The sequence below is a fragment of the Perna viridis genome, chromosome 13 (genome assembly GCF_037379345.1).
Source record: "Perna viridis isolate PV_CMFRI_1.1 ecotype Kerala chromosome 13, ASM3737934v1, whole genome shotgun sequence".
NCBI classification, from domain to species: Eukaryota; Metazoa; Mollusca; class Bivalvia; order Mytilida; family Mytilidae; genus Perna; species Perna viridis.
In genome coordinates, this window is record NC_142457.1 from 17,753,723 (window position 1) to 17,779,249 (window position 25,527).

The following is a 25,527-nucleotide window of genomic DNA, read 5'->3' on the forward strand; positions in this document are numbered from 1 at the left end:
TTCCTAGAAACCAATAAAGGTATGGTGCATTTTTTTATGAGAAAGTCTTTAAAGGGTCCCCTCTATGATAAATCTGTTATAGTTTATTTTCTTTAAAAAAGATAGTGAACTTGAAAATTGCTTAACTTAACATAGACAATAATAAGACTTTTATTAGAGGTATTACACCAATATAGACATTGCTATGCATTATGGGAAATGAGCACTTAGTGTACTCATTATAGTGCTGCGGACAGCTAAGGATTGTTTGGAACTTTAATGGGCCTAGACGGTATACGGCTATATTATATGTCAATGGAAATGGAAATAGTATTTAAATATCATTCTTTTACAAGTAAAAGGTGGTAAAGTTTTCTGTTATTTTGCATTAATTAGAGGGGTCAAAGATCAATCGACCCCAATATTCTAAGCTGTCTTACTATCTCTTAATCATTGAAAATGCACTAAAATGTAATCATTTTTAGGGGCAATTTTGTTCCGTGATTAAATAGTCAACTTTTGCCTAAAAAAGTTTTTTTTTACATTTTTTTAAAATTTTATGCGTGTGATCTTTACATGTTACTTGTTTCCCAATACCTACAATAAACGTTTTTACTTAAATTACTTATGAAAGTGTATTGGGGTCGATTGATCTTCGACCACTCCTCTAATTAATTAAAAAAAGCAGAAAACTTGACCGCTTTTCAATTTGAAAAATACGATATTAAAAAACTAAGTTAATTTATCTTTCCATTGACATGTGATATAGCCGTTTACCCTCTAGGGCCATTAAATTCGAAAACTAAAGCACATTTTTATACCTGTCCGCAGCACTATTTCATGTACAAATCCGCGATTCTCTTATCGTTGAATTGAACTGATCAAAAGTAGGATCGGGACCAAGTACTGAGAGTGGCAGAGATGATAGCCAATTAACTTTCTGCGTAGAAGATTGACTGAATCAGATTCTAAACCATGACTTCAGTTTTGTAAATAAAAATTCAAAGTTTGTTAAATAATTCACTTTTATTTATCATTTTACAAATTGACAATTACTAATACAAGTCGTTCATATATGGCACTATGGAATCATTCATACATGTACTTTAAAAATAAATCATAACACTCATACATATAATGTACATACATGTGATGTACAAAGTCACACACATTGATTTATTCAAACAAAAAATTACATGAAATTTCATTATGGGAGTCAGCCGTGGGTTTTTCATGGCTCTTTTGACTATTAAATTAAGGCAATCTTCAAAACATGGACATAACACGTACGAAGGTAGGAGGAGCTTTCCAAACATATCTATAATATCAATACACTATGATATTTGTTAAAAAGCAAGATTTCGTGAAAAAAAATCCCAATATCACAGTGCACCCTATCCGAATCTATATCTATAATATATTTTGAAAAGCCATCTTTCCCCGAAGTTGAAAATGCATGGTTGATTCTGCTGTAGTGTAACTACTGTCGTTGAAAGTAAAAATACTACCCGTTCAATTGCATGTATGATTCTAAATTGCAAGTACACGTCTGCGTATAACACCAGCTGAACTACATGCAATGACGAAAACCTACACAATGTATCTAAACTAAATTTTGTAAAACCTATGGCTAACTTGGTCACGTTGTAATTTATTAACGGCTAAAATTGATAAGAATTATAATTCATCGTGCTTTGGTCCACTGAATTCCTCCATTGATATAAAACCGTCTTTGTCCTTGTCTTCGTGTTCAAAAATATTTTTCATCATTTTTTTGTGTTCTTCTGAATCAGCATCTATGTGTTCTCCCGCCTCTTGGGAATTTTTAACTAGGAAATTTGAAACCTGAAAAGGAGAATAAAATATTAAATGTCCACAAAAATCGATCGAATTATAAACAAATATACATGTAAGGGCCATTTAAATACATCAAAATCCAAGTGCACGGCCGAAGGCACCGACTATTTTTTATCCCTAAGGCTTGAAGTTTCTTGTTGAATAAACATTTTTTTCGCGCAAGTGCATTTTTTACGTCTGTTTCAGCAGCAACCGAAATCAATATTTTGATTTGAAAATCTGCCTTTTTAAGTTATAGATTAAATATAGAATAATTCTTTTTATTTTTTCTTGTATTTTTTTCAGTGAATGAGTAAAACAAAAGGACTTGTAATACGAACCATTTAAAGAACGGGAGTGACACCAGGTGCTCCGGGAGTGTATACATGTCCAGTTTGACCAACATCCCACGTTACATAAAATTAACGTATATGTAAATAGTGTGTGAAATGATAATGAATATGTTTTGATGTCTTTAAAATGACTTTTCCTATTCTGACCAGGCGCGTAGCTGAGGCCAAATTGACGTGTAGGCAAAATTACGGCAGGGGGTCTGGGGCCAGGTTCAGGCCCTCCCCGAAGCTCCGCGGAGAAAGCGTTTTAGAGCATCATTTATGCCTCTCCTGGATGTATTTTATCTCAAAGGAAAAAAAATGGCAAAATTAAGTGCAGGCAAAAGCTTTTTTGCCTAACGGCAGCTACGCGCCTGCTGACTTTATAGAATGTTGGTCAAGTGCTTTAGAATGTCAACTCTTCTGGTCTAATCACGACCTTTATAAAAGCAGATTTTACTGGAAATACAAAGTACATCCAAGTTAATATTTTTCAGAACAAAACATTTTAGCTCTTCAATACAGATCACCGTTGTGAAATTAGGATTACCACCCCTCCACCTTCTTATCTACCTAGTATAATAGATACGGAGCGTCAGTTAGAGACTGTTTGTAGATGCTCTGAAACACGACTTCCTCAAAATCGTCTGTCCAAAGTGATGTAAATATATTAAAGAAACTGCAGTATATGATTATAGGAAGTGAGTGTTTGAACTTATAACGCAGACGCACAGCCAGTGTTAAATGAACTCTCGGATATTCCCGTTGGTCGTGATATCACCCATACTAAGTACAGTCATTTAAAAAAAAATCAAGAAATTTTCATGTAAAGGCAGTACCTCTTCCTGGGAGAGTTGTCCATCACCATTAGCATCAATATCTTTGAAGACATTTTTGGGTTTTGGTCCGTCGTCAATCTTTGCCAATTCGACATCAAAGATGAGAGTTGCTTTTGGTGGAATCTTGTCACCTACAGAAAAATCAATGATGCATTTAATCTTGGTAATCTGTATACCAGTATCTATGACGAAATCAGCGAAAGTGAAAGATTTTTTTTCAAATTGGTTTTTTTCAGCATGTTTACATACATGTATTTTCAAGATTTAAAAGGGCAATCTTTTAACATTAAAAAATAACCCTGTAACTGTAATAGCCAGCTTTAACTCTAACAGGTCCATGGCTCATGGGTCCTGCCTTTTCAAATCACTGCGAAATCGACTTTTTTCATTATTTTTTCGAAGGAAAATTCAGTGGTTGATCCATAGGGTACTGAATGTCGGAATCCTTCCATTACCTGTGGAAATATGTGTTCATTTCTTGGCAAGTGTGGGGAAAATGGGCAAACGTAAGCCTGGACCCTCCTTTTCAAAAATAATTCTGGATCCTATCAGGATATTTGCATGTTAACTTTTACGTCTTAAAAGTTTACATTTATACAATGTACATGAAATTTTATGGTTGACCTTAATTGTATGATAAGGCCTACAATGTAAAATTCAGTATTGGCATGTGATTTGGAAATTTACTGTGAAATCGACACACATTTGAAATATCGAGTATCACAATTAGTTCTTTTTTTTATATTCCATCAACGGTTCACCTTATTCGTGATTAAAAATAAAGAAACGCACAAAAATACCGAAAAGTAGATATTTTTTCATGATTTCAATAAATACATTCGAAGTGTGTTTTACAAGTTTCGTGTAAAGTACACACCTGCTCCAATATCTCCATAGGCCAGATGTGGTGGCACAGTAAGTTTTCTCTTCTCACCGACGCACATGTCCAAAAGTCCTCGCTCCCATCCGGCAATGACTTGCCCCACTCCGAGCTGGAAAGTAAACTCCTGCTTGTGCTCGTACCTGAAAATAGATATAATGATGCATTTAAATTTTCTTTTTCTATAAGCCTTAAAGACTGTGACGATTTCGGAGGTTTCGGGGTCGGAACCTCGGAACCTCCACTATTTTATTTATAAGTATTGTTCATTTGTGCCAAATTTTTGGCAAAAATGAGCTAATGATTGACTGTCTGAACCCCTACTTTTATAAAAGCAGGTATCGGATTTAACACCCCCACCATTTTTTTCTTTATAAATACGATCCGCTTCTAAAGGGAAGATTGATTTACTGAAACATGAAATGATAATTTTTTTTAATAATAATAATACGTCTAGAACCCACTTGCGATGGATAAAAAATAGCTCAATTTTTGTTCTGTTTATTTTTTGACTTTATAAAGTGCCTACATTGCAGATGATTAGTACGTTTAAAGTTGAATACGGACTGTACATTTATCAGAAAATGTCTTTCTCAGGCTAAGTCTAGTGATTTTGAAAGGAGTACCAGTAATTATTTGACCATAATTGCCCAAATTTTGCATACGCAGTTTTTCAAAAAGGGGGCACCCAGACCCTTTCCCCTAGATCCGCAACTATTTTTTTTCTTTTCAAATCCTTTTAATATGAAATTTACTTTTTTAGATATATTAAAATATAATCACGTATTTATATACTAGTCTTACATTGTATACACATACATTAGAATGTACGTGTATTACAACCATTATTCATTCTTTAACTACAACTGAAGAACATGTTTACTTAAGAATCAGGTAAAAGGTAAAATTCTAGTCAATTATCGTAATAGTGTTCCTCGCTACAAATGTACTGAGAATGTCCCATGAAAGGTAATGGAAGAGGTTAAATGTTAAGCTTTCATATACTTAGTAATTTGTACTTTAACAAAAATGGCGGGAATTTTTTTTTCAATAATATTCAACAAAAATGTTTTGACTAATTTCATAATTTTCATACCTCAGATACATAATATACAGTATACAACTCTCGTGCATGTATATGACCTTTTGAAAGGTTAAAGTTTGATTAGAAAGTTGACAAAAAGACTACTTGTATTTGCTTCATTTTGTAAGATTTGAGTGTCAATCTTTAACAAAAGGAACAGGGTGAAATACGGTATGAAATAATCTAGAACTTTGATTATTTGATTTTATTATTTCTACCATCAGAATCAAGAAACAGAGGTAAGATTTTCAATATTTTTGTTCTTGAAATGAGTTGATATTTCATTAAATTGAAGTCAGATTTTTTTTTTCCATTTTGCCTGATTTTTACATAGACATGTACTTTAAAACTAACTGTGATACTTCACGATACCTTGACCATCAATCAAACTTAAAATATATCAAATTTATTCATTTTGTATATACAATGAATGTACTTTGTCTTGTTTTTCAAGTGTTAAAATGTAGACTTACACGTAACAATAATATATGGTTAGAGTAAAATACAATTATTATTACAATGTTCTTAATTTTTTATGGTAAATACATTTCTTGGCCAAATAAATACATGTACTTGTCTCGAAATGTATTGGTCAAATAAAATTTAATGTACTAAAGTAAATTACGTTCTTGAGATGAATGGGTATATAAATGGCGTACATGTACATGTAGTCATTACAAAATGCGTATTAATTTTAAAAGTCGCTAAGATTTTCACTTTGAACAAAAAAAAAAAAGAAAAAGAAAATATTGCTGCTCGGACGTTAAACCCCAACAATCAATCAATCAATTGAGCAAAAAAAGATGTCCCCATTTTAATTCCTTTAATTGATTGATTTACTACATGTATTTTTATTATTTGATGGACAACGGATTGGTTGTACATGTACAAAAAGAGCACTCTAATGGTCATATACAGGTATTTCGACATACACATAAACGTATATAATTTAGATCGGTCTCTTAAACTAGTATTCCCGGCCTGGACCCAAGGGGTGCATGTACCAGGTAGCAGGCGTCAGATGTACCCCTGAGTTCACGACAATGTAAATGACATGCATTACTATGAAGAATATCCAACAGTATGAGCGATGAAGGGGGCCATTGGTTAAAATGATACGCATTACCATGAAGAACATCGACAATATGAGCAGAGAAGGGGTCCAATGGTTAAAACGACATCCATTACAAAGAACATCAACAATATGAGAAGTGAGAGGGTCCGATGGTTAAAATGACATGATCAACATGAACAACATCGACAACATGAGCAGTGAAGGGGTCCGATGGTTAGAATGACATGCATTACCATGGAGAATATCCAACAATATGAGCAGTGAAATGGGGGGCGGCGATGGTTAAAATGACATGCATTACCATGGTGAACATCCAACAATATGAGCAGTGAAGGGGGTCGATGGTTAAAACAGTATCGCCTTTTCTTAAATGTTTGATTTTTTGTGTAAAATTTGGTCAAAAAAGAAGAAATGCGCTTTATAGACTGAAATTCATTTTCTCTTGAAAACCCTTTTTGAAAATCTCTGATACACCCTAGTTGATTGAACACAAACGCTGAACATAGACTAGTGTTGGTAACAATTACATTTTGTATCTTGGAATGTATTATTTTAAATAGACTGTTATTGTGTAAATTTACTCATGTGTATTATAGAAAATGGCGCCATAAAGAACCTAGATAATCATGTAATATTATTTCTTATTTCCATGTTAATACATCTATCGACAAATGGTTTAAGTTAAACGCTATGACAGATTAAGGTAACAGGTGAACACAATAAAATTAACATAAAAATTTCATAGCATTTTACAGTCCACAGAGTAAAGCAAAACAAACAATTAGAGATTAAATATTTTTTAACGTATAAGGTGTATAATATTTATTAAGTAGCAGTCTTCATAAAAAATCAGGCAGTAGGTGATTCATGCATGTCAAAAACCAACGGCATTCAGTCTTATTTCTTGTTCAGAAACAGTTACTGATCACATAAATTGATCACATAAAAGGTCCGGGTGTCAAAAGAATAGGCCTGCAGCCGGTAACTAGGCGCTCAGCACACGGAGCAACTGGGTTGTGTGCCCCAGGTGGTGGAATGGGGTACCCCTGGCGTGTTACATGCTGGGGTTGTCAGCCTATAATACGGAATACCTGACCGCAAACCATAGTGGTACACCGTGTTGGGAAAGATGCCACGTTCATCACACGTTAAAGAACCCTGCTGTGGTATTCGATAGGAGTAAGAACCTTTGTGCTCCGCCACGGGAGGCTAAATTGCCCGACCCTACCCATCCCCCTTTTTCTGGTGGCAATCAAACTTTGTCGACCCTATTATTCTTGTGTCCTATCCCTTGTTTCATCATCATTTTATGTTCATTGTATCATCCATTTCATGTTTATCGCCTGAATATAGCTGAAATATTGCTGCTCGGACGTTAAACCCCAACAATCAATCAATCAATCCTTGTATAGAAACCGATCAATATTGAAAAGCAACCATGGAACGAGGATTATTTTGTGCATAATTTTAATCAGTTCTAGACGGGCATAATCGTACATTACACATGTATGCCTAAGCAGGAGTAAATACTAAAAACATATTCAGTAAAATAGCATTTTCATTGGCATGATACATATACATTTTATACATTGTACATGTATATAAGCAGTACCAAAACACAATAATTTGTTATACTTGCATACATGTACAAACACAAAAGGCAAATGAAATGTGCGCTAGTGTAGCCCTTTTAGAAATGTATTGATAACAAATGCATAGGCCATCTTAAAGTGGATTCGTATTTGATATTCGTTAATTATCCCGTTCTTCCTTATCAACATTAAAAACCCCAAAATGCTAATGAAATAAACTTTAGACAGTACAAGTATCGATACAAGGGCAGATCCAGTTATAATGAAAAGATGGTTTTAAAAAAAGGTTCTTATTTGTTGGCATTTTTAGCCCACAGTTTGCAAACGTATAAAAAATTTCCAAGAAGGAGGTCCAGCTCATGGACCTCGTGTATCAACCGCTTCGATACATGTACATACATGTCCAGCAAAATACTATTTATATTTCACTAAGCCAACAAAGCCAATAGCTCTTAATAAACTTACGTTGATTCGAACTGAGTGCCGTCTTCAAGCTTTCCAATATATTTCATACTAAGTATATCCAATCTTTGTGTCTTCCTAGCTTCATCATTGCACTCATTGGGTTTGTGTACTACTTCAATTTTCATATCAGGCTTGTCTTCAGACTTTGTCTCGTCGCCTGCAGCCTGGTCCATTTCCTTAACATTTTCATCGGCGAAAACATTGACAAACAATACCAAAATCAACAAAGCTGCCTTCATTTTGATCAGATTGCACAGATTAAAAATGTCAATATGTGAATAAACGTCAAAATTATACTTTAAAGTATCGAGAACACGAATCAAGGTTACAATGTACAAGTCCCTCCTTATGTTTCCTTCAACGTGGCATGCGGTTAATTGCCGTGCACTGCCTTGAGGCTACAAGTTGTCACAAAACGACAACAATGAGATCGTTTGGTCATTAACTTTGGATTATGATATAGATTGTGTTTTATATACTTGAAGAATAAAACACGTGGTAATGAGTTTTCTTAGAGTTCCACGTGTAATATTTTGAAAGGCTCTTGCATAGTTAGTGCGCCTGTCACAAACGAAATTTCGTTGGACAGATCTTTAAATCAAAATGATCTGTTTGGTTAATTGTAGGTTTTTATATGTACTTGTGACTTTAAATTTCTTTGTTTTATAGTTATGTGCTATTGACAAAATTGTACGCCAAATCAGCAAATCGGTTATGAAATGTACATGAATACAGACTTTTTTTTTAAAAATTGAACGTCCGTCTGTCCGTTCGTTCGTCCGTCCGCCCCGTCAAACTCTTGTTTGCGCATGTTGTTGACCCAATTTTTTCCCAAATACATGCGCAAACAAGATTGTTGTATCGCCATGAAGAATTCTAGAATTGTTAAGAACTACGATAAAAATTGGGTCGGGAATCATTCTAACCTTAAATTGTCATAAATATAACCGTTGGCCTCGTGCAACAGAACACTTGATCATTCTCAGTACCTCAGGACAAATATTCTGGTCTATTGCATCCAACCCATTTAATAACTGTACGCTATTAAGAGCATGCGATCTTCGTTTTTATATTTTTGTCAATATTGCAGGAGATGGACTTGTAAAAGCCTTTGTGTTTGTTTCCAGATCCTGTCAGATATATAAATTGTTTTATATTGTATGATATGTGTATTTTTCTGAATAAATATGTTTAAACTAAATTTATATATTATCTTCTACTGTATCAATAAAGTCAACGCAAAATGTAGTGAAGTTCAATGTAAACTGTTCCATTTTAAATGAAGCATTACAACCAACTGTTACAGCGTTTAAAATAAACAAAATCATACGTGTAAGACGTATGGACGCACAGACAGACAGACAGACAGTGGTAGACAATAGGACGCCCTATACGGGTGTAGAAAAAAATTCCTATCTGTTAATGCATTCTGAAAGCTTACATGAACAACACCAGGAACCCCCAATAACGAACTAAGGCAATGACCATGTACATATGTAAACAGGTCACTAATCCAGTTCAGTCTTGATAAGGCACACGTGGTTATATCAGTTCGAAGTACATAGTAGTCATTTTTACACTATAACAATTTGGAATCATGAAGGCGGTCGTGGTACTCTGTCTTTTAGCTATTTTAGGTATGTTTCTCGCGCGTCTTATTTTTGTGCAGGTGAAAAGCATTTTCCGTCATCACGTTATTGTACATGTAGTTTTTAGCATGCAATACAGTAGTTGGACATGTAGTGCATGTACATGTAATTGAACGGAGTAACCTTTAAAGTTTTGGATTGTTTCAATTAACCATTATTTACATGTACAATGTATGGTGGTTTCATGTATATTTCAGAATAAGACTCTAACGAAACAAACATGCTTGCTCAAATGTGCTCATTGACGGAAGTTAAATAATCTAGAAATGTTGTCTTGTGCCCTGGAATTTAATTAGTAATGATAATAGAAGACGAACTTCTCATACTGATATTTAATACCAATTTAACCTTTGATCTTAGAAACACTGAGAGCCTGATTTCAGTCTGACAGAAAGTTGCATGTAACCTGGTAACCTAAACAGATAGCATAAGTATGTGCAGTTAAATTTCGGCCGGCAAACAGCAATATGGAGTAAAAACCGTGCTTAGTCTGCATGTAGTTTCGAACATTTAACAAAACGCTCAGAACTCAATTTATTTTTCAAGTTATGAAGGAAAATAAATCTTAGCCAATGTAAAACTGTATAAGGCATAATTATTCTTAAAAATGCAAATATATATTCAACTTAGTCCTCTTACAAGTTACACCTGCATCATATTATGGACTACATAACGGTAAATAGTACATGCATATCACTTTTGACCGTGAAATAAATTATGAATTAAGATTTTGTGTAAATAGGTGTTTGGCATTGTATTGAAATCAAAATACTCATGTACTGAATTAATTTATATCGAATGTTTGAATTTTTACGCCTCAAATAATCGTCAATTTGCAAAAATATGGAAAGATAAAAGAAAAGAACCGAGACCGATTTCAAACGTATCGAAACATAAGACTAGTGTTGTAAATTACTAAAATTCAAGAATTTGATTAAAATTTACCATTCGTATTACGAATGACCACCAATTGATCTAACTCATATGGCATCGTACATGTAGCACTGCGCCAGTTTGTGTTATATTCAGGTTTGTTGTTGATTTACATGCTTGAACACAAAACTCACTGACATCCTGCATAATTGAACTACAAACCACTAGTTTGCTTTTTTAAGTTTTTAAATTTTCATGTCGTAATTTAATTTAGCGAACTCTAGGTCGAAACAGTCTATCAAATCATTCAAACTTGAGCCACAGTTGTTGAAATAAGTCCTACCGTTATCAACTCTCATCTAGCTGCAGTTACATCTCAGTCGATAAGCTATAACCCAAGTGTTACAAACTGTTACATAGATACTTATATAGATTATTACACATATTAATTATAATAGACAACAGACTGGCACCATTCATGGAAAACTGCATTATAAAATTTATGCCACCGTCTAAGCAAAGTTTTATAATTATTTGTCTATTCCTTCTGAATTCACGATCGGGTCGATAATCATGCTAAAATCTTTTAAGATTCAGATAGGTACACAATTTGCTTTCAACCCAGCAGTCAGTTTAGTTTGTTTGATTCGGCGTTTTTTTTCTTCTGTTTTTTTTTTTTTTTTTCTTTCTTTCGTTTTTCCCTTTCGTTCAGGGGGATATTTATGGTATTGGAATGTCTTCATAGAACGATAACATTTCGGTATAATGGTCTAATGCAAAGTATGGTTTCATTTTTCTATAAAAGCCGCTGTTCTGCAGAGCACGAAACAGTGACGGATACATCAGGTTTGTTTCGGTGATTGGGTCATCATTTTGTTTATAAATTTGGCCAAGAATTAGCAAATAATAGCCTGTAATCCCTTCCTTCATCGGCATCACTGTACCCCCTTTTTTTGAAAATGTTTGGATAGAACCGCACATGAACTTTCGAATGGTTCTCTTCTTTATATCGTCCTTTCTAGAATTGATGATTTCCTCCCCAGCTTAAGATAAAATAGCTTATTATGCGTCCAACATCGGATAAATGCATAGAAATGAAGAACAGGTACTGGTGAAATGTTAGAGGTCAACTATTTTTAATTGGATCGTAGTTAATTCAAACCAAATTAATCAACATATTTAGTTCGGAGTAAAAGTTGTGTATTGGTTTGATTATTGGCGTAAATAACATAAAATTAATTCTGATATTTTAGAAATAATGGCAACGGGTACCTCAGTGATTGCATCTGAACCTTAACGGGGTAGGTCAACGGCACTATTGTCTTGCGGCGGTGTAAGAGTTGCAGATGCTAACAGGCTTTACAAATCTATAGACTCTGGCGAATGCTATATCAATTCTGATCTTCGATCCAAATTGATAAAAATGATAACCTAAGAAATCATAGTTCGTGCAGAGAAAATGCGACTTAGATTCATTGAGGCATTCAACAATGTTTACCGAATCACGCGCCTAAACAGTAATTTTACATGTATGCATCTCCCATCTAAAACAATATAAGAAAAGACTGGAGTTTTCCAAGTGGCTTATAGTCAAAAATTTATTTAAAAGCTGCTGTAATTTAGAACGATTATAACATTAATGAATTCACTGAACAAATTTGTAAATGATACCATTGGTTTGGCTTAAGAACTCATGTGGTATGTGTTTATGTACAATAATGTTTTAGCAAGCCATTAATATTCTTATATGTATATACACGGTATCGGTATTATAGAAACATAAACAGTTGTAGTCCAATACGGAAGGCAGGCTGTTGAATATTATAGGAAAGAGGACAACCTCTCAGTCCAAAAGGGAAATACAAGAGCGCAATAAGTCTCCTTTTACCTCCTTGTTTACAATAAATTAGACCAGCATTAAGTTCTTATAGTCATACATGCACTGTATATTGTTTTTTGTTCCCTTTCAGTTGTAGCAAACTGTTCAAACAACAATAAAGATGTGTGTTTAGAGAATTCTAACAAGTGTGGTGTAGACCCATGTTTAATATACGATTGCCCAAAGAACCCAATAGCAGTTTGCAGGTAAATAAATATAAATATAAGACTACTTTTTTGTCACTATTACTTTTACATGTACATTTCTAAGCTAAACTTGTATACATGTATACGATATTAAGATCGTCAATTTCAGAATTGAAGGTTTTCATTTCTGTTAAGCATGCGCAAACGTTATTGTTAACATTTTATTCGCGGTTTTCACAGATTAATTCGGCATTTGAATAAGAATGAAGATTTGTAACTGTACGAATGTATTTGTCATCGCAATTTTTTATTAGAGGGTCAAGAACTCCAAATCTCAAAATACAATACAGTGCTCTCATAATAATAATAATAATAATAATAATATTTAATTTGTATGATGTACATGTATATTTCATTTTAGCTGGGGTTTCCATTACTTAGTAAATTCAATTGACACAAAACGAAATACTATAAATTGAGCTTCACATGAAATTCTCTCGAATTTACAAGATTTATTTTAGATTTCAGGTTTGCTGACCTTGACATCACCAGGCTAGATTCACACAAATTAAGTAGCACTCCAGCTAAGAATCATGCAAAATGTGATTCATGGTTAAAATGCCTACATAGTTTTATTTTTGATATTTTGTTTGAATTGCCATAGTAAACAGAAATTAACATTAAGATTTTCATATAACCTGTGTTCTTAGGAGGTAAAATTTATATAGAATGCACTGTAAATTTCAAAATTAAGGGAGATGACTCTGTAAATGACACCCAAATACAATAGAATCTATTGGATTTTTAATGTTGATTATCTCCTAAGAGCAGGCAGATTTGAATGAATTTGAACACATTTCATAGTATAGACCCATAAAACAACTTAATTACAAAAATAAAAATATGTAGCCTTTTTTAGGGTGTATCACATTTTTCAGATTTTGCATGATTCTTACAAAGACAGCTACTTAAACGTTAACTCCGATTCGATCGTCATAAAATATATTGCTAATTTCATCTACAAATATATGTGAAAGTGTTCCTTGTTTTTGACTGATAATGAATGTTAAATGAAAACTAAACATTTCGAATCCTTTGCGAAACGAAACAAAAACAAACAAACAAACAAATAAAAAGATAGAGACGAACGTAGTTTATTTTTCTACTTCGCTCGCTGTGTCATTGACATTGTTCCCTTCATTACATAACTAAATTGTGCTTTATGTCTACAGGGCCAACTATTGTGATGGATGCAATGCAGAATTTTTCTTGGCAGATCAAAAAGTAGAATGGTAAGATACAACTGAAATTATGGCTTCTACGCACGCAAATATCTTTCACGTGAAATTCATGTCAATCGAGCTTCACATGAAATCCACGTGAACTTCACATTAAATAAACGTTTTTTTTTCACGTGAACATCATTTAACACAAATTGCATGTGAACAATTCACGAGAATTTCATGTGAAGGGTCGATTCAACCGAATTTCACGTGAACTCTGTCACGAAGTTTATTTGTTCAATTCGGATGAAAATTATGTGAAATTCGTGTGAAAATCAAGTGAAATAATTTCGCACGTGAACATGTGAATTCCTGAAAATAGGCCCATAGCTACCATTCAAAAACAAACGAAATAGTCATTTGTTCAATGAAAACTACTACCTTATCAACAAAAACCTCTTATTCGTAAATTCGATTATAAAATTTGATGCCTCAACTATTTCCACACTACAATTAATGTGCTAATAACTCAAAATATATTCTTATAGCAATGCTTTAATCACACCATTTAAGGTATTGGTGTACTTTAACACTCCCTGAAAAGTTCACATTGCTCGTTTTAGCGTACAATGTACGTGTGTCGTTTATCGTGCGTTTGCGGGGCGTTTGGTATAATTAAAAACAACCCTGAATTCCTAACTTGATAATAGACAATTTTGGATACATGAGCTACAGGAACCGGTATAACCTGGAAGCGATAAAAAAATGTGATTTCTTGTGACCCATGGAACCGGTACATTGTGTAACGTACGAAGTCTTGGTTCCGTTAACAGGCCTGCTTACTTGTCCATGAAAAATTACTTTTTAACAAGACATTCATTAATTGATGATGGTCAAAATTTGTCAAAATTGATACAGAATGCGGTAGCATATAATTTCTACTGGTCCATAGAACCAGTTTGTAATGCCCATTAAAGGACTTCGTTTACGGCAAAAATAAAATCAGTTCATGTTAAAATTACTTTTGATACCTTCTCTGAATGCTCCAGTCATAAACTGTTTCACCAAAAAAAAAAAATAATAAATCAGCCAAAGCGTGTTTTAGTGTTTCTTTTTTTGGAAAGGTTATACAAATGTACGCAATAACAATTCACAAAAAGTCGTTACTGTGAAATTAATCGTAAATTATGACGCCACAATGCTATTTTAGATTGTGACGTCATTACTTACGATCATCTTTACTCTTACAACTTTTTGTGAATTCGACGCTTGGTTACGACAGTTGATACTTGGAGAACTACTATTTGATACTTATGGGGAGGCTAGGACCAAATTTGAAATAAAAAGGCAGGATTGAAATTTTAAAGATAAAAAAGCCAGGATAGGCCATAAGGAAAATAAAGACAGGTTCAATTATTGTCTTAATACTTTTTAGTCATATTAACAAAAAAAAAACAACAACAAAAAACAAACAAAAAAAAAAAAAACAATTGTCGCCGCTTTGCGCCACAGAAAAAAGAGCAGGACCTAGATTTTCTCAAAATAAAAAGGCAACTCCCCCTAAAAATTAAATGGAAGCCCCCTTATGAAGCACGAATTGCGGTTTATAACACAGTTAAGAGTAATCAAGGAAACCAAGGTTATAGCGGTAATCAAAAGAATATAATCCAGGGACAAAGACCAGACATGGAAACGGACATACATAACAAAGAACATAAAGTAACTAAAATCATACATACAAAGTAACAAAAGAAATCAGCAACTCGGACTCCACTAAAAACTGGGAGCATGGACCAGGTGCACCGGTAGGGTAAGCGTCCTCTGCTTTTCTAGAAACACCCGCCGAGCTGCTCATAAAAAGTCAAGTTTGGGGTAGACAAACGAGGAAAGGAAAACTATGACCCGTTGAATAAATCAGTTTTCATGGTGCAGATGGATACACCATAACAATCCAACGAGTTCATGATGATGTCAATAAAACTTCTGTAGTGATGACTTCAATCTTGTAGCAACATTACTCTGTTCCTGAACCTATTTGTTAGAGTTCTAGCGCGATACAAAACGTCTGCGTAGTTTAGGCAAGTTCTGGCATAACATATGAGTTGTGACATGAACACTCCATACGCAGGTGCTGAAGGGATGTTGCCACAGATGAAAGGAAAGTTGACAATTCTTAATGAAAAGTCATCACGTTTGTCGTAAAGTTTGGTCATTAGTTTTCCTTTGCCATCGATTTCTAAGTGTATGTCAAGATATGAGGCTGACTTTATAGTGTCTGTAGTATCCTTTATCTCAAGTTCTTTGGGGTAGATACGATGTGTCAAATCCCCGAAATTAGGATTGTTTAAAGATAATACGTCATCTATATAGCGGAAACTGAGATTAAAGGGTCTAGCTAAACGATATTCTTTCTTTCGGATCAGATCCATTAATCTGACCCAAACCAGGTTATTGAGTAGTAGTCTTTATAAAAATCAGACAGAAGGTAATTCATATAACAAAACCGTAAAAAAAAACATCGTTAGTTCGGTTGGGTTTTTTTCCACGAAGCAAACTACATTTATATGTGTGCATGTTCTTTTCCTTATAAAATGAAAATTATTGTCACGTGCCTGTGCTGCATTGCAATTACATTTTTGTACTTATCTATATTATACATTCATACATGTACATTATGTGTTTGCGTATGTATTTTATGTAGCTCTACAGATACATGTTTATATTGAGAGACATGTATTAAAATAAATTTAAATGTGCGTTATGCTGTTTTCTTGCATGTAACCGTACACTGTCCAGTGCTTTCAGTTTCTTGATAAATGCATTTTATTCAGGTCAAATTATCATTTTTTTGTTTCAGCTAATGATCTTCAAGTTAGTCTGGATAACAACGACAAAACCTCAATCATTTTGACATAAACCTTATACAGATCTGTGTATTTTTTTATTTCTTGTCAATCCTGGAAGCAATTTTTTGTTTTTGTTTTTAATTAGCAGGAAAGCTGTCGGTGATGGATCGATAATTTTGGCTGTGAATTTAGTTCTTCCTATATAATCATTTGTTTCTAATGTTGCTGATAAGATGTTATTCCTTGAAACACGTGTACAGCATATATCGAAATTTGCAATATATATGATGGTATATACCTAGCTGGTAATGAAAATGTAAACCCAAGGCCACCCAATTGTCTTTAATAAACGACGAGAAAATCCTCTTATACCACACGGCAGATTGAAGCTCGCCCCGACGACATCAGTACACACAGGTACAGTAAAAGAATTGCCCGTATATTCTCAAGTAACATAAAAAATAAACTAAAGGTGAAAACGAACCAAAAAATACACAGGCCAGAAATTTCTGACTTCGGACAGGCGCAAAAAAGTACTTTGACATAATCACAAGCACCTTTTAAAATCTGGCCATAGTGTATCGAATATTACGCAATTAAGCACACTTATAAAAATCAGTTCAAAAAGCTTATAGGTCTGAGTCCCTTGTTACATGTACAACAGACACAAAGAAACTGAATATAAATTACATCGGAAACTGATTTGTTCAACGTGTCATAGTTTTCCTTTCCTCTTTCGTTTACCCGGACTTGATTTTTTTATGAGCAACTCGGCTCATAAGTACATAAGTAAGAAAAAAATATTTTTGTTGCATGTAACAGAAGTCCGAGGTAGACAAAAGCAACGTTGTTTTTAAAATATGGACGAAATTTAACCCCCCGGACGTATCGTCTCTCTCTCTATATATATATGTAGTAATGTAAAATTAAATAGAAGTACATTTTGAACTTAATTTAGCCATAAAAACCAAATTATATTTTTAATTATATATCATGTACTACTTTCAAAATATTTGTAGAAATATTACTAGACAGACTCCATTTAAACTAAGTAAAACATCAGTACACAATATTTACATAAACACAATATTCAATAACAAAAAAACATAAAACATAATTTGGCAATCTGGGGGCTACTCGTAGAAAACAAACTTATTATAGAAATAAGTATCTGGGGGGGGGATACATGAAAGATGTAAAAATGAAAATACAAGTGAACTCAAAAATGAAAGAAAACAAAAGTACATTGAATCTGGGGAGAGCCCAGCAGATACTGTATAAATTTTGTCAAATCTTAAGTACCTGGGGGGAGCCCAGCAGGCACACTTACATCCTAAATCTTAGTTTCTGGGGGGAGCCCAGCAGACACGCCTACCCATTTTAGTACCTGGGGGAGCCCGGCAGGCACGCCTACATCCTAAATCTTAGTTTCTGGGGGAGCCCAGCAGACACGCCTACCTATCTTAGTACCAAGGAGTGGGGGGGGGGCCGGCGCGTCTACATCCTAAATCTTAGTGTCTGAGGGGAGCCCAGCAGACACGCCTACAACCTTATCTTAGTACCTAGGGGGAGCCCGGCAGGCACACCTATTGACGTTTGGAAGCTGTGGACTAGATATCTGGGGGGAGCGCGGCAGAAGCCACAACTGATTTCTAAACACTGAAATTTGTTTGGGGTCCAACTGCCTCAGCCTAAAAAATTCCATGACATCATGCATAAGTTATGTGACTTATGCATGTCTATCTAAATATAACTGTGAAGTTAGGGGAACTGGGAAGGGGAGAACAAACGTATATAAACCTACATTAAAAATGTACATAAAATCTTGAGAGTCCAGATTTGGCGTAACAAATCTACATTAAGCAAAATGGTCAATTCTTTAACATGATATAGCAAAGTTCAACACATGCAAATACACCCTCGAAAGAAAAAAGCAGTGTAATGTACATGAATAATATCTTGACTTGTCTCATAGTATATAAATACAAACCTTAGTTTCTGAGAAATACATGTAGAGCTTCAACTCTGAAAAACAAGCACCCTACATATCCTCTAGGTACAGCAGAGGAAAATTCTCAATTATTTTACTCTGCAATTTTAGTTGAGGTTTATAGTGATAAAGGTGTCCATCCTTCCTTCCTTCCATTAGAGAGAGGAGATTCCACATCTTAATTTTACTCCTCCTACTCAATGAATTTCAAATTTAATGAAAGTTTTAACTTTCATAGAATATTTTAGTTGCGAAAATTGGATATTCAGCGGTACCCCCTTCGAAAGAAGTTTTAAAGTGCCTAAGCTACCCAGGCATTAACTGCTGTTAAATACCACAACAATTAGTTTTCTAGCCAATGCAAACTCATTCGAAACAAAACGAATTCACTCTTCAGGCAATGACAGTCATACTTGCCCCTCCTCCAATACCAGTCTGTGTCCACACTTGTTAATGTACAAATAGACATGTGAGTTTCAAACATATACAATGTACCGTCAATGCGTTAGAGTATGATTCATGCAGTCCATCGACGGATCCAAAAGGAGGGGTCCCGGAATTAGACGTATCCTTTTCTGAAAAAAAAATATTATTCATTCGTTACGGTACAAGATTTGGGCCATAATAAGAAAATAACAGACTGATTGATTGATTTATTCCATTTCGTCCATGGGTGGACATAGGGCGACTACAGTTTCTCTCCATTCGCTTCGGTTTTGGGCGATGGTGTTACAATTCTTCGACGTTAGTCCTACTCTCTTCAGTTCAGAGTTCAAACCCCTCCTCCAGGTGTTCTTTGGTCTTCCTCTTTTTCTTTGCCCTTGGGGATTCCAATCTAAAGCTTGCTTTGTAGTGTTTTTATTGTTCTTCCTTAAAGTATGACCAATCCATTTCCATTTTCGGGTTTGCCCCAAACTTTTTTTCAAATTCACTTGATAATCTCTACAGTCACAAAAACTATAACATTGATGATACTTTCGATGATGGGAACTTAATGTTGGGCAACTATAGGGGGCACTTGCCAGTTGTCATACCTTGTACATGTATCGGTTCAGTCCCATTTATACTACTTTTTAAAATCTCATGTTATACAGGTAAAAAATAATAGTTAAATAATGAGATCAAAGTTTTATTAAGAACAGAGGATTCTTAATTAGTAAGAGCTTGGATTAGGTGACTATTAATATGACTACTCTTAAATAAAGTCTGGTTATTTTTTAGGATATTTATTACTGTGTTTTCATCAATTTAGATCGAAGATCAGAATTGACATAGCAGTCGCCAGAGCCTTTATATATGTAAAGCCTGATGGCATCTGCAATTATCTTACACTACCACAGTAAAATAGTCCCATTGGCATAACCCATTTAGATTTAAATGCAAATAGTTAGGTCCATTTAATTGGTAGTTCTAATAAGTCAAATTTAATTCTTTGTTATTTATGCCAATAAACAAACCCAATAAACAACTTTTACTTCGAATTTAATAAGTTCATGAATTAGGATTGTACATTTGTATTTACAACGATCCAATCAAAATTAATTAAACCTCTAATCTCTTATCAGTACCTGTTTATTTCTATGCAATCAGTCGTTCACTGTAACAGTCTAACTAATCAAGTAGTCTATTTAATATTTTTAGACGCATAATATAAAATTTGCAACTATTGATTTAAATTGATTGAGTACATGGATACTTTGATTTAATTCATGAAGTAACCATCGAGTGTGATTTTTTTCCTTCGTTAGGTTTGTTTGGTTACTTTTAACACATGAGAGGAATAGTTTTGTATGATAAAATTAAGCTGTTTTTATTTGTATATTAATTGTATGTTAACGTTGTAATTTTTTTCATTTGTCCATGAACTCTAATATTAGTTATTTGTATGGCACGCCAAAGTAGACAAAAAGCAATATTTTGTAGTATTAGAAATTATAATTTTTAAACATTTCAAAATCATTCTTTTAAAAAAAGAAAATATTTTTTGCTTATAGAAATTTATTTTGTAATTTAAAAAAAATATTTTTTGCTTATAGAAATTCATTTTGTAATTTAAAAAAATATTTTTTCTAATATAACAAATTCTGATGTACTAATATTATAACATATCACACATTTTGCAGTATCAAAAATTGAATTTGTAATATGAAAAAAATGAATTTCTAATATTAACAAATCATTTTGCAATATTGCAAAATCAGTCACATTTTTTTTTGTATTTACAAAATGATTTTCTGATATTAAAAATGTTTTAAATATTAGAAATTCAATTGAACTTAAAGTATTAAAAAATTATTTTTATCAATTTAGATCAAAAATCAGAATTGATATACCAGTCGCTAGTGTCTTTAGATTTGTAAAACCTGTTAGCATCTGCAATTATTTTACACTACCACAGTAAAATAGTCCCATTGGCATAACCCACTTAGGTTTAAATGCAAATAGTTAGGTCCATTTAATTGGTATTTCTAATAAGTCAAATTTGATTCTTTGTTATTTATGCCAATAAACAAACCCAATAAACAACTTTTACTTCGAATTTAATTTGGTTTGTATTAACAACGATCCGATTAAAAATAGTTGACCTCGAACCTGTTTATTGCTATGCATTTATCCGAAAAAAAAATCAATCATTCATTATATTATATTCAAAATGTCGATAGTTGACTACAACTGCTTTATTCTTAGACCCATGATGAACCATTCGATGTTTATAGTCCAAGTCACCTCAGATTGTTTGCGGTTTTTTGCGTTTATTTTTGTAATTACTCGACGGTTCCTTTCAAAAACTTGCCATTTTATTCATGTCGTTCTGTACTACGATTCCCTTACAATTGTTTTTCGTTCTTACCTCCGAGATTGAAAAAATTCAAAATATATTTTTCCTACGAGAATTTTGCATTGAATGTATTGTTTATCCGCCATCTTGTTTCTATGGATATTTTGAAATGTTCCCTATTATCTCACAATTGAAGAGCTGAAATACCATGATTTCCCGATGATGTATGTAAAGAAATAGGTTCCAGGCGGGGACTAAACTCCCTGTTCCACGCTATTATTTGCCGCTTATTGTTTTCGCTTCAAACACAAGACAATTTAAATTTGCAAAACACTGAATTGCAAATCTTGCGCCGCTTTTTCTTCAACCTACCATGTCATGTGAGTAATCATTGGATGCAGATTTGCATGGGATTTAATAAAATGCATTTGGTTTTACAATATTTACTAAAATAAATTTGTAGTTACAATTTAAAATTCATGGGATTTTTTGGTGTCCCATGGGATTTTTTTTCTCCCATGGGATTTTAATTTCTCCCATGGGATTTTTTTTCTCCCATGGGATATCTTGTGTTAAAATACAATGATAGTCATAGAGAGTGTATGCCTTACATATTCACTTAGTGCATTTTTCTTCTGTGCAGTATAAATAAAAAAGCTGAATGACTAAAAGAGAGAGGTTTTTTGTATTGTTTTGGGATGTTTTTGAAGTTTTTAATCTTTTATAGCTTTGAAATGAAATCACTATGAAAATTCACTTATCAACCACAAATGTAAAACAACAAAATAGAAAAAAATATTCAAAGACACTCTGACTATAAATATGCTGTATAAGAATATAAACTTAGAATGCTGTATGAGCAGTACTTTTATCTTAGTATTTAAATAAATTATAAAAATTCTAATGGAAGTCCTAATTCAGGTCCATAATCAGCTTTTTGGCACTTCTTTTTCTTCTTGGTCAGCTTCAACCCATGAAACATGCTTCATTTCTTGTCTCTGTAGAATAAAACAAGTAAAAATCTTTATGCAAACAAAATATATAAAATATTTTACAATACCATTTTATTTGTAATCAAAGTGATCTTATTTTTTCTTACTTGATATATGTTCATTTCTAATATCAACAGCTGAAATAAATGCAGACAAACAGACACACAGATAAAGTGCTTTCTATATAAGTTCGTGGCAGCACTTTTAATTTATTGTGCAAAGTATGAAGAACAGATGGACGGACACCAGTATGCCATAATATGTCCCGTCTCAAAAAGCAGGAGTACAAAAATTCTGGAGAACAGTGTATACCTGATATGATAAGCTATCAAGTTTGCATATACTGAATTAGTCATTCACCATAGAGGCAAGCAGGTGGCTGGTCCCTGAAATGGTGAAAAACAAATCTGCATGATAATACATATGGTACCTTTGAATTTAGTTGAATTAATTTTCATTGCAAGCATCCTTAAAGCAGTTATCTTGTAATGCACATAAGTAACACTCAATGTTAAGTCCAACATGCTGGGGGTAAGTTTAATCAAAATTAATTAAGAGATTGTGGAGAAAGTTGTCGTTGAACTTTCAAAAAATGTAACAAGTTTAGTGTAATCTGAGTTGCTCATTTGCTTTTGTTACTTTGTGTGTATGATTTTAGTTACTTTATGTTCTTTGTTGTGTATGTCTGTTTTCCATGTCTGTTCTTTGTCTCTGATTTACATTCCTTTGGTTGCCGCTATTACATTGGTTCCCTTGATTACCTTTGAAACACAAGGTATGTTAGTGGTGCAAAGATAAGAGCTTAAAAAATAATGGTCCAGTTCAACTATAATTTTAGAATAGGACTTGACAAACTCTATTTGCAATTGAATATTCACACAATAAAGATATCTGTTTTTGGCTTAATCATATAACAAAAGCATCTGTATACAAAAAGAGATATCTCCTGATAGCAAGTAATAGTGATTTTTTCCAGAACTTAACATCTAGCTAGAGCTTGTTTATCTTGCCTCAGACATAGTTGGTTTAATACTTAATTTTCTTAATTTAATTAAGTTCTTTATATGTCACTCACCTTTTACGAGTCATTACTAAGAATCCTTTCATGCATCCTCTAATCTCTCTTGAGCAACATAGAGCACCTTCAAAACAAAATTATACTTATTATGCATTAATTCGAAATTAGATAACTTTCAGATTCTGTATATAGACAGTCAAATGGAGTTATAAACATGTAACTGAAACAGGGGCTGCACTGGCTTCCAAAATTCTGTCACCAATTTTTTTTAATCAATGTTCAGAAATAAGAGCAAAAAGTGGTGCCAAAAAAAATTTCCAATTTTTTAAAATATGACAGTACTAAGTCCACTGATGAAATTCTATGAGAAGAAAAAATGAAATCAGTACAACTTATATGCCATATATATACAATTTTCAAATCGTAACACAATTTCTCTTCAAACACAAGAAATCTTACACCCCAATTCCCACTAATGAAAACTTGCATCCAATCTTCAGTGTGTGATGGACAGGTTGAAAAACTAAACTAGTATTTTTATATTTAAAATGCTAAAATCAAAACTCTGTACTACATTTGGGTCTAAAAGCACTGAATCTATTATGGTTTCAAATGATCATATCTATATTGTTAATTTCAAATTTAAAGCCTTTCTGAATTGTTAAAACAGAAGATTAACAACATAAACATGTTACATTTGTACCCATAACTATCCATATCTACATTTTAACAAAAAAAAAACACATTTGTACTGTACCTTATGTGAGACAGTACCTACCTCTATCTAGTTTGTCTTACTGCGTGCACAGATAAACTTATGGAACATATACAAAATGTATTATTCCAGCATTCAAAACTGGTCATTGCTTATACTGTTTTAGTCACATTTTTCACTCGATATTTATTCCATCAATTGTAGAAGAATTACCATTGCAGTACATAAATAAAATCATTGCTTAAAATATGCAAACTATAAAGTTTGACTCTGCCACATTTGCCCAAAAAATGGCAAAATATTGAAAAAAAAAATCCAACAAAAAAGGGGGGGGTCTAATCCAGACCATACCCTTTAAAAAGCCATCATGTTTACATGGTTTTAGTAAACGTTATCTGGAAGTGAAACGTGCTGTTGTTGTCCAGTAATGCAGCCCCACTTGTAGCAGTAAAATGGTTATGACTGAGTGATCCTTCAACTCGCGTTTATTTCCGTTTAGTAAACTCGGGAATGAATGATACTAACCTGTTTCTATTTTGGAAAGAACGAGTTTAAAATATTAATTGCATCCAAGATTTTGAAAGCAGTGAAAATCCTTATTCTCGCGTGCTTATTCTCATGCGAAGAGTTTCTCAATGAGTTTGGAAATACAGGGGAAAGAAACGAATTATGGTGTAATGTGACAAGTTATGATTTGACCACGGACCAAAAGGTAACAACACATGGAAACGTTCTATCGTGCATCACATTTCACACTCCTAGTATTTTAATCGTAAGTACTTTTTTATCAGGCTTTCTAAAAATCAGACAGCACGTCAAAAACCAACCCAATTTAATTTTATTTCTTGTTTAGAAACAGTTACTGATCACATAATCTTAGTTTTTTATATGTTTGTTGCGCTAAATAGAGAAAAAGTATGTACAAAAATGTAGATTGTAAATGAAATTTGCACAGAAACATCGTTTGTTTGGTAGGTTTTCTTCACTGTGAATTACTTTTTATCCAACATGAATCACTTTTCCATTAGCAGTGTCTGAATTTTATGTTGACTGGTACTTAACATTTGATCTAAACGGAACCTTTCAGGGTTCTCCTAAGTGTTATTTGTACAAATTTGTTGTTGAATTTGTACCAAGTCTGCAAAGATATTTAACAAAACGGACTTATTACAAAAAAATGCCTTACTAGATGTAAACTAAGATAATCATCACATTCCTTGTTTGTTGAAACTGGGGGTTACTATGGTATAGAGATGTCAAATAGATAGTGTGCTTTGTGCACAATGAAAAGTGTCGAGGATGAATTTCATTTTGTATCGAGTTGTGACGCCAGTA

The 25,527-nt window shown here is 33.4% G+C and overlaps 1 protein-coding gene and 2 long non-coding RNA genes across 3 annotated transcripts; 1 reads left to right on the top strand and 2 right to left on the bottom strand.

Annotated features, from left to right (window-relative positions):
- Window positions 1–986: 986 nt before the first annotated feature.
- LOC148599796 (peptidyl-prolyl cis-trans isomerase FKBP2-like) lies at window positions 987–8,531 on the bottom strand. Its single transcript, XM_088559043.1, has 4 exons — window positions 8,083–8,531; window positions 3,864–4,009; window positions 2,987–3,117; window positions 987–1,824 (listed from the first exon to the last, which is right to left on the bottom strand). The coding sequence occupies exons 1-4, from the start codon at window positions 8,319–8,321 to the stop codon at window positions 1,657–1,659; spliced, it is 684 nt and encodes a 227-aa protein (XP_088415169.1). The 5' UTR covers window positions 8,322–8,531; the 3' UTR covers window positions 987–1,656.
- Window positions 8,532–9,603: 1,072 nt separating this feature from the next.
- Window positions 9,604–16,780, top strand: LOC148599797 (uncharacterized). Its single transcript, XR_015917842.1, has 4 exons — window positions 9,604–9,719; window positions 12,575–12,689; window positions 13,862–13,921; window positions 16,710–16,780. It is a non-coding gene; the product is annotated as an uncharacterized LOC148599797 (long non-coding RNA).
- A 5,538-nt stretch (window positions 16,781–22,318) lies between these two features.
- Window positions 22,319–24,958, bottom strand: LOC148599798 (uncharacterized). The gene is made up of 4 exons (XR_015917977.1): window positions 24,718–24,958; window positions 23,535–23,601; window positions 22,772–22,845; window positions 22,319–22,465 (listed from the first exon to the last, which is right to left on the bottom strand). It is a non-coding gene; the product is annotated as an uncharacterized LOC148599798 (long non-coding RNA).
- Between the last annotated feature and the right edge of the window lie 569 nt (window positions 24,959–25,527).

Bases quoted from the DNA above. Each gene is read 5' to 3' on its own strand.
- LOC148599796 (XM_088559043.1), bottom strand. From the start codon at position 8,321: ATGAAGGCAGCTTTGTTGATTTTGGTATTGTTTGTCAATGTTTTCGCC. The intron at 4,010-8,082 runs GTAAGTTTATTA...ATCTATTTTCAG, and splicing joins GGCACTCAGTTCGAATCAAC to GTACGAGCACAAGCAGGAGT. The intron at 3,118-3,863 runs GTGTGTACTTTA...ATTTTTCTGTAG, and splicing joins CTATGGAGATATTGGAGCAG to GTGACAAGATTCCACCAAAA.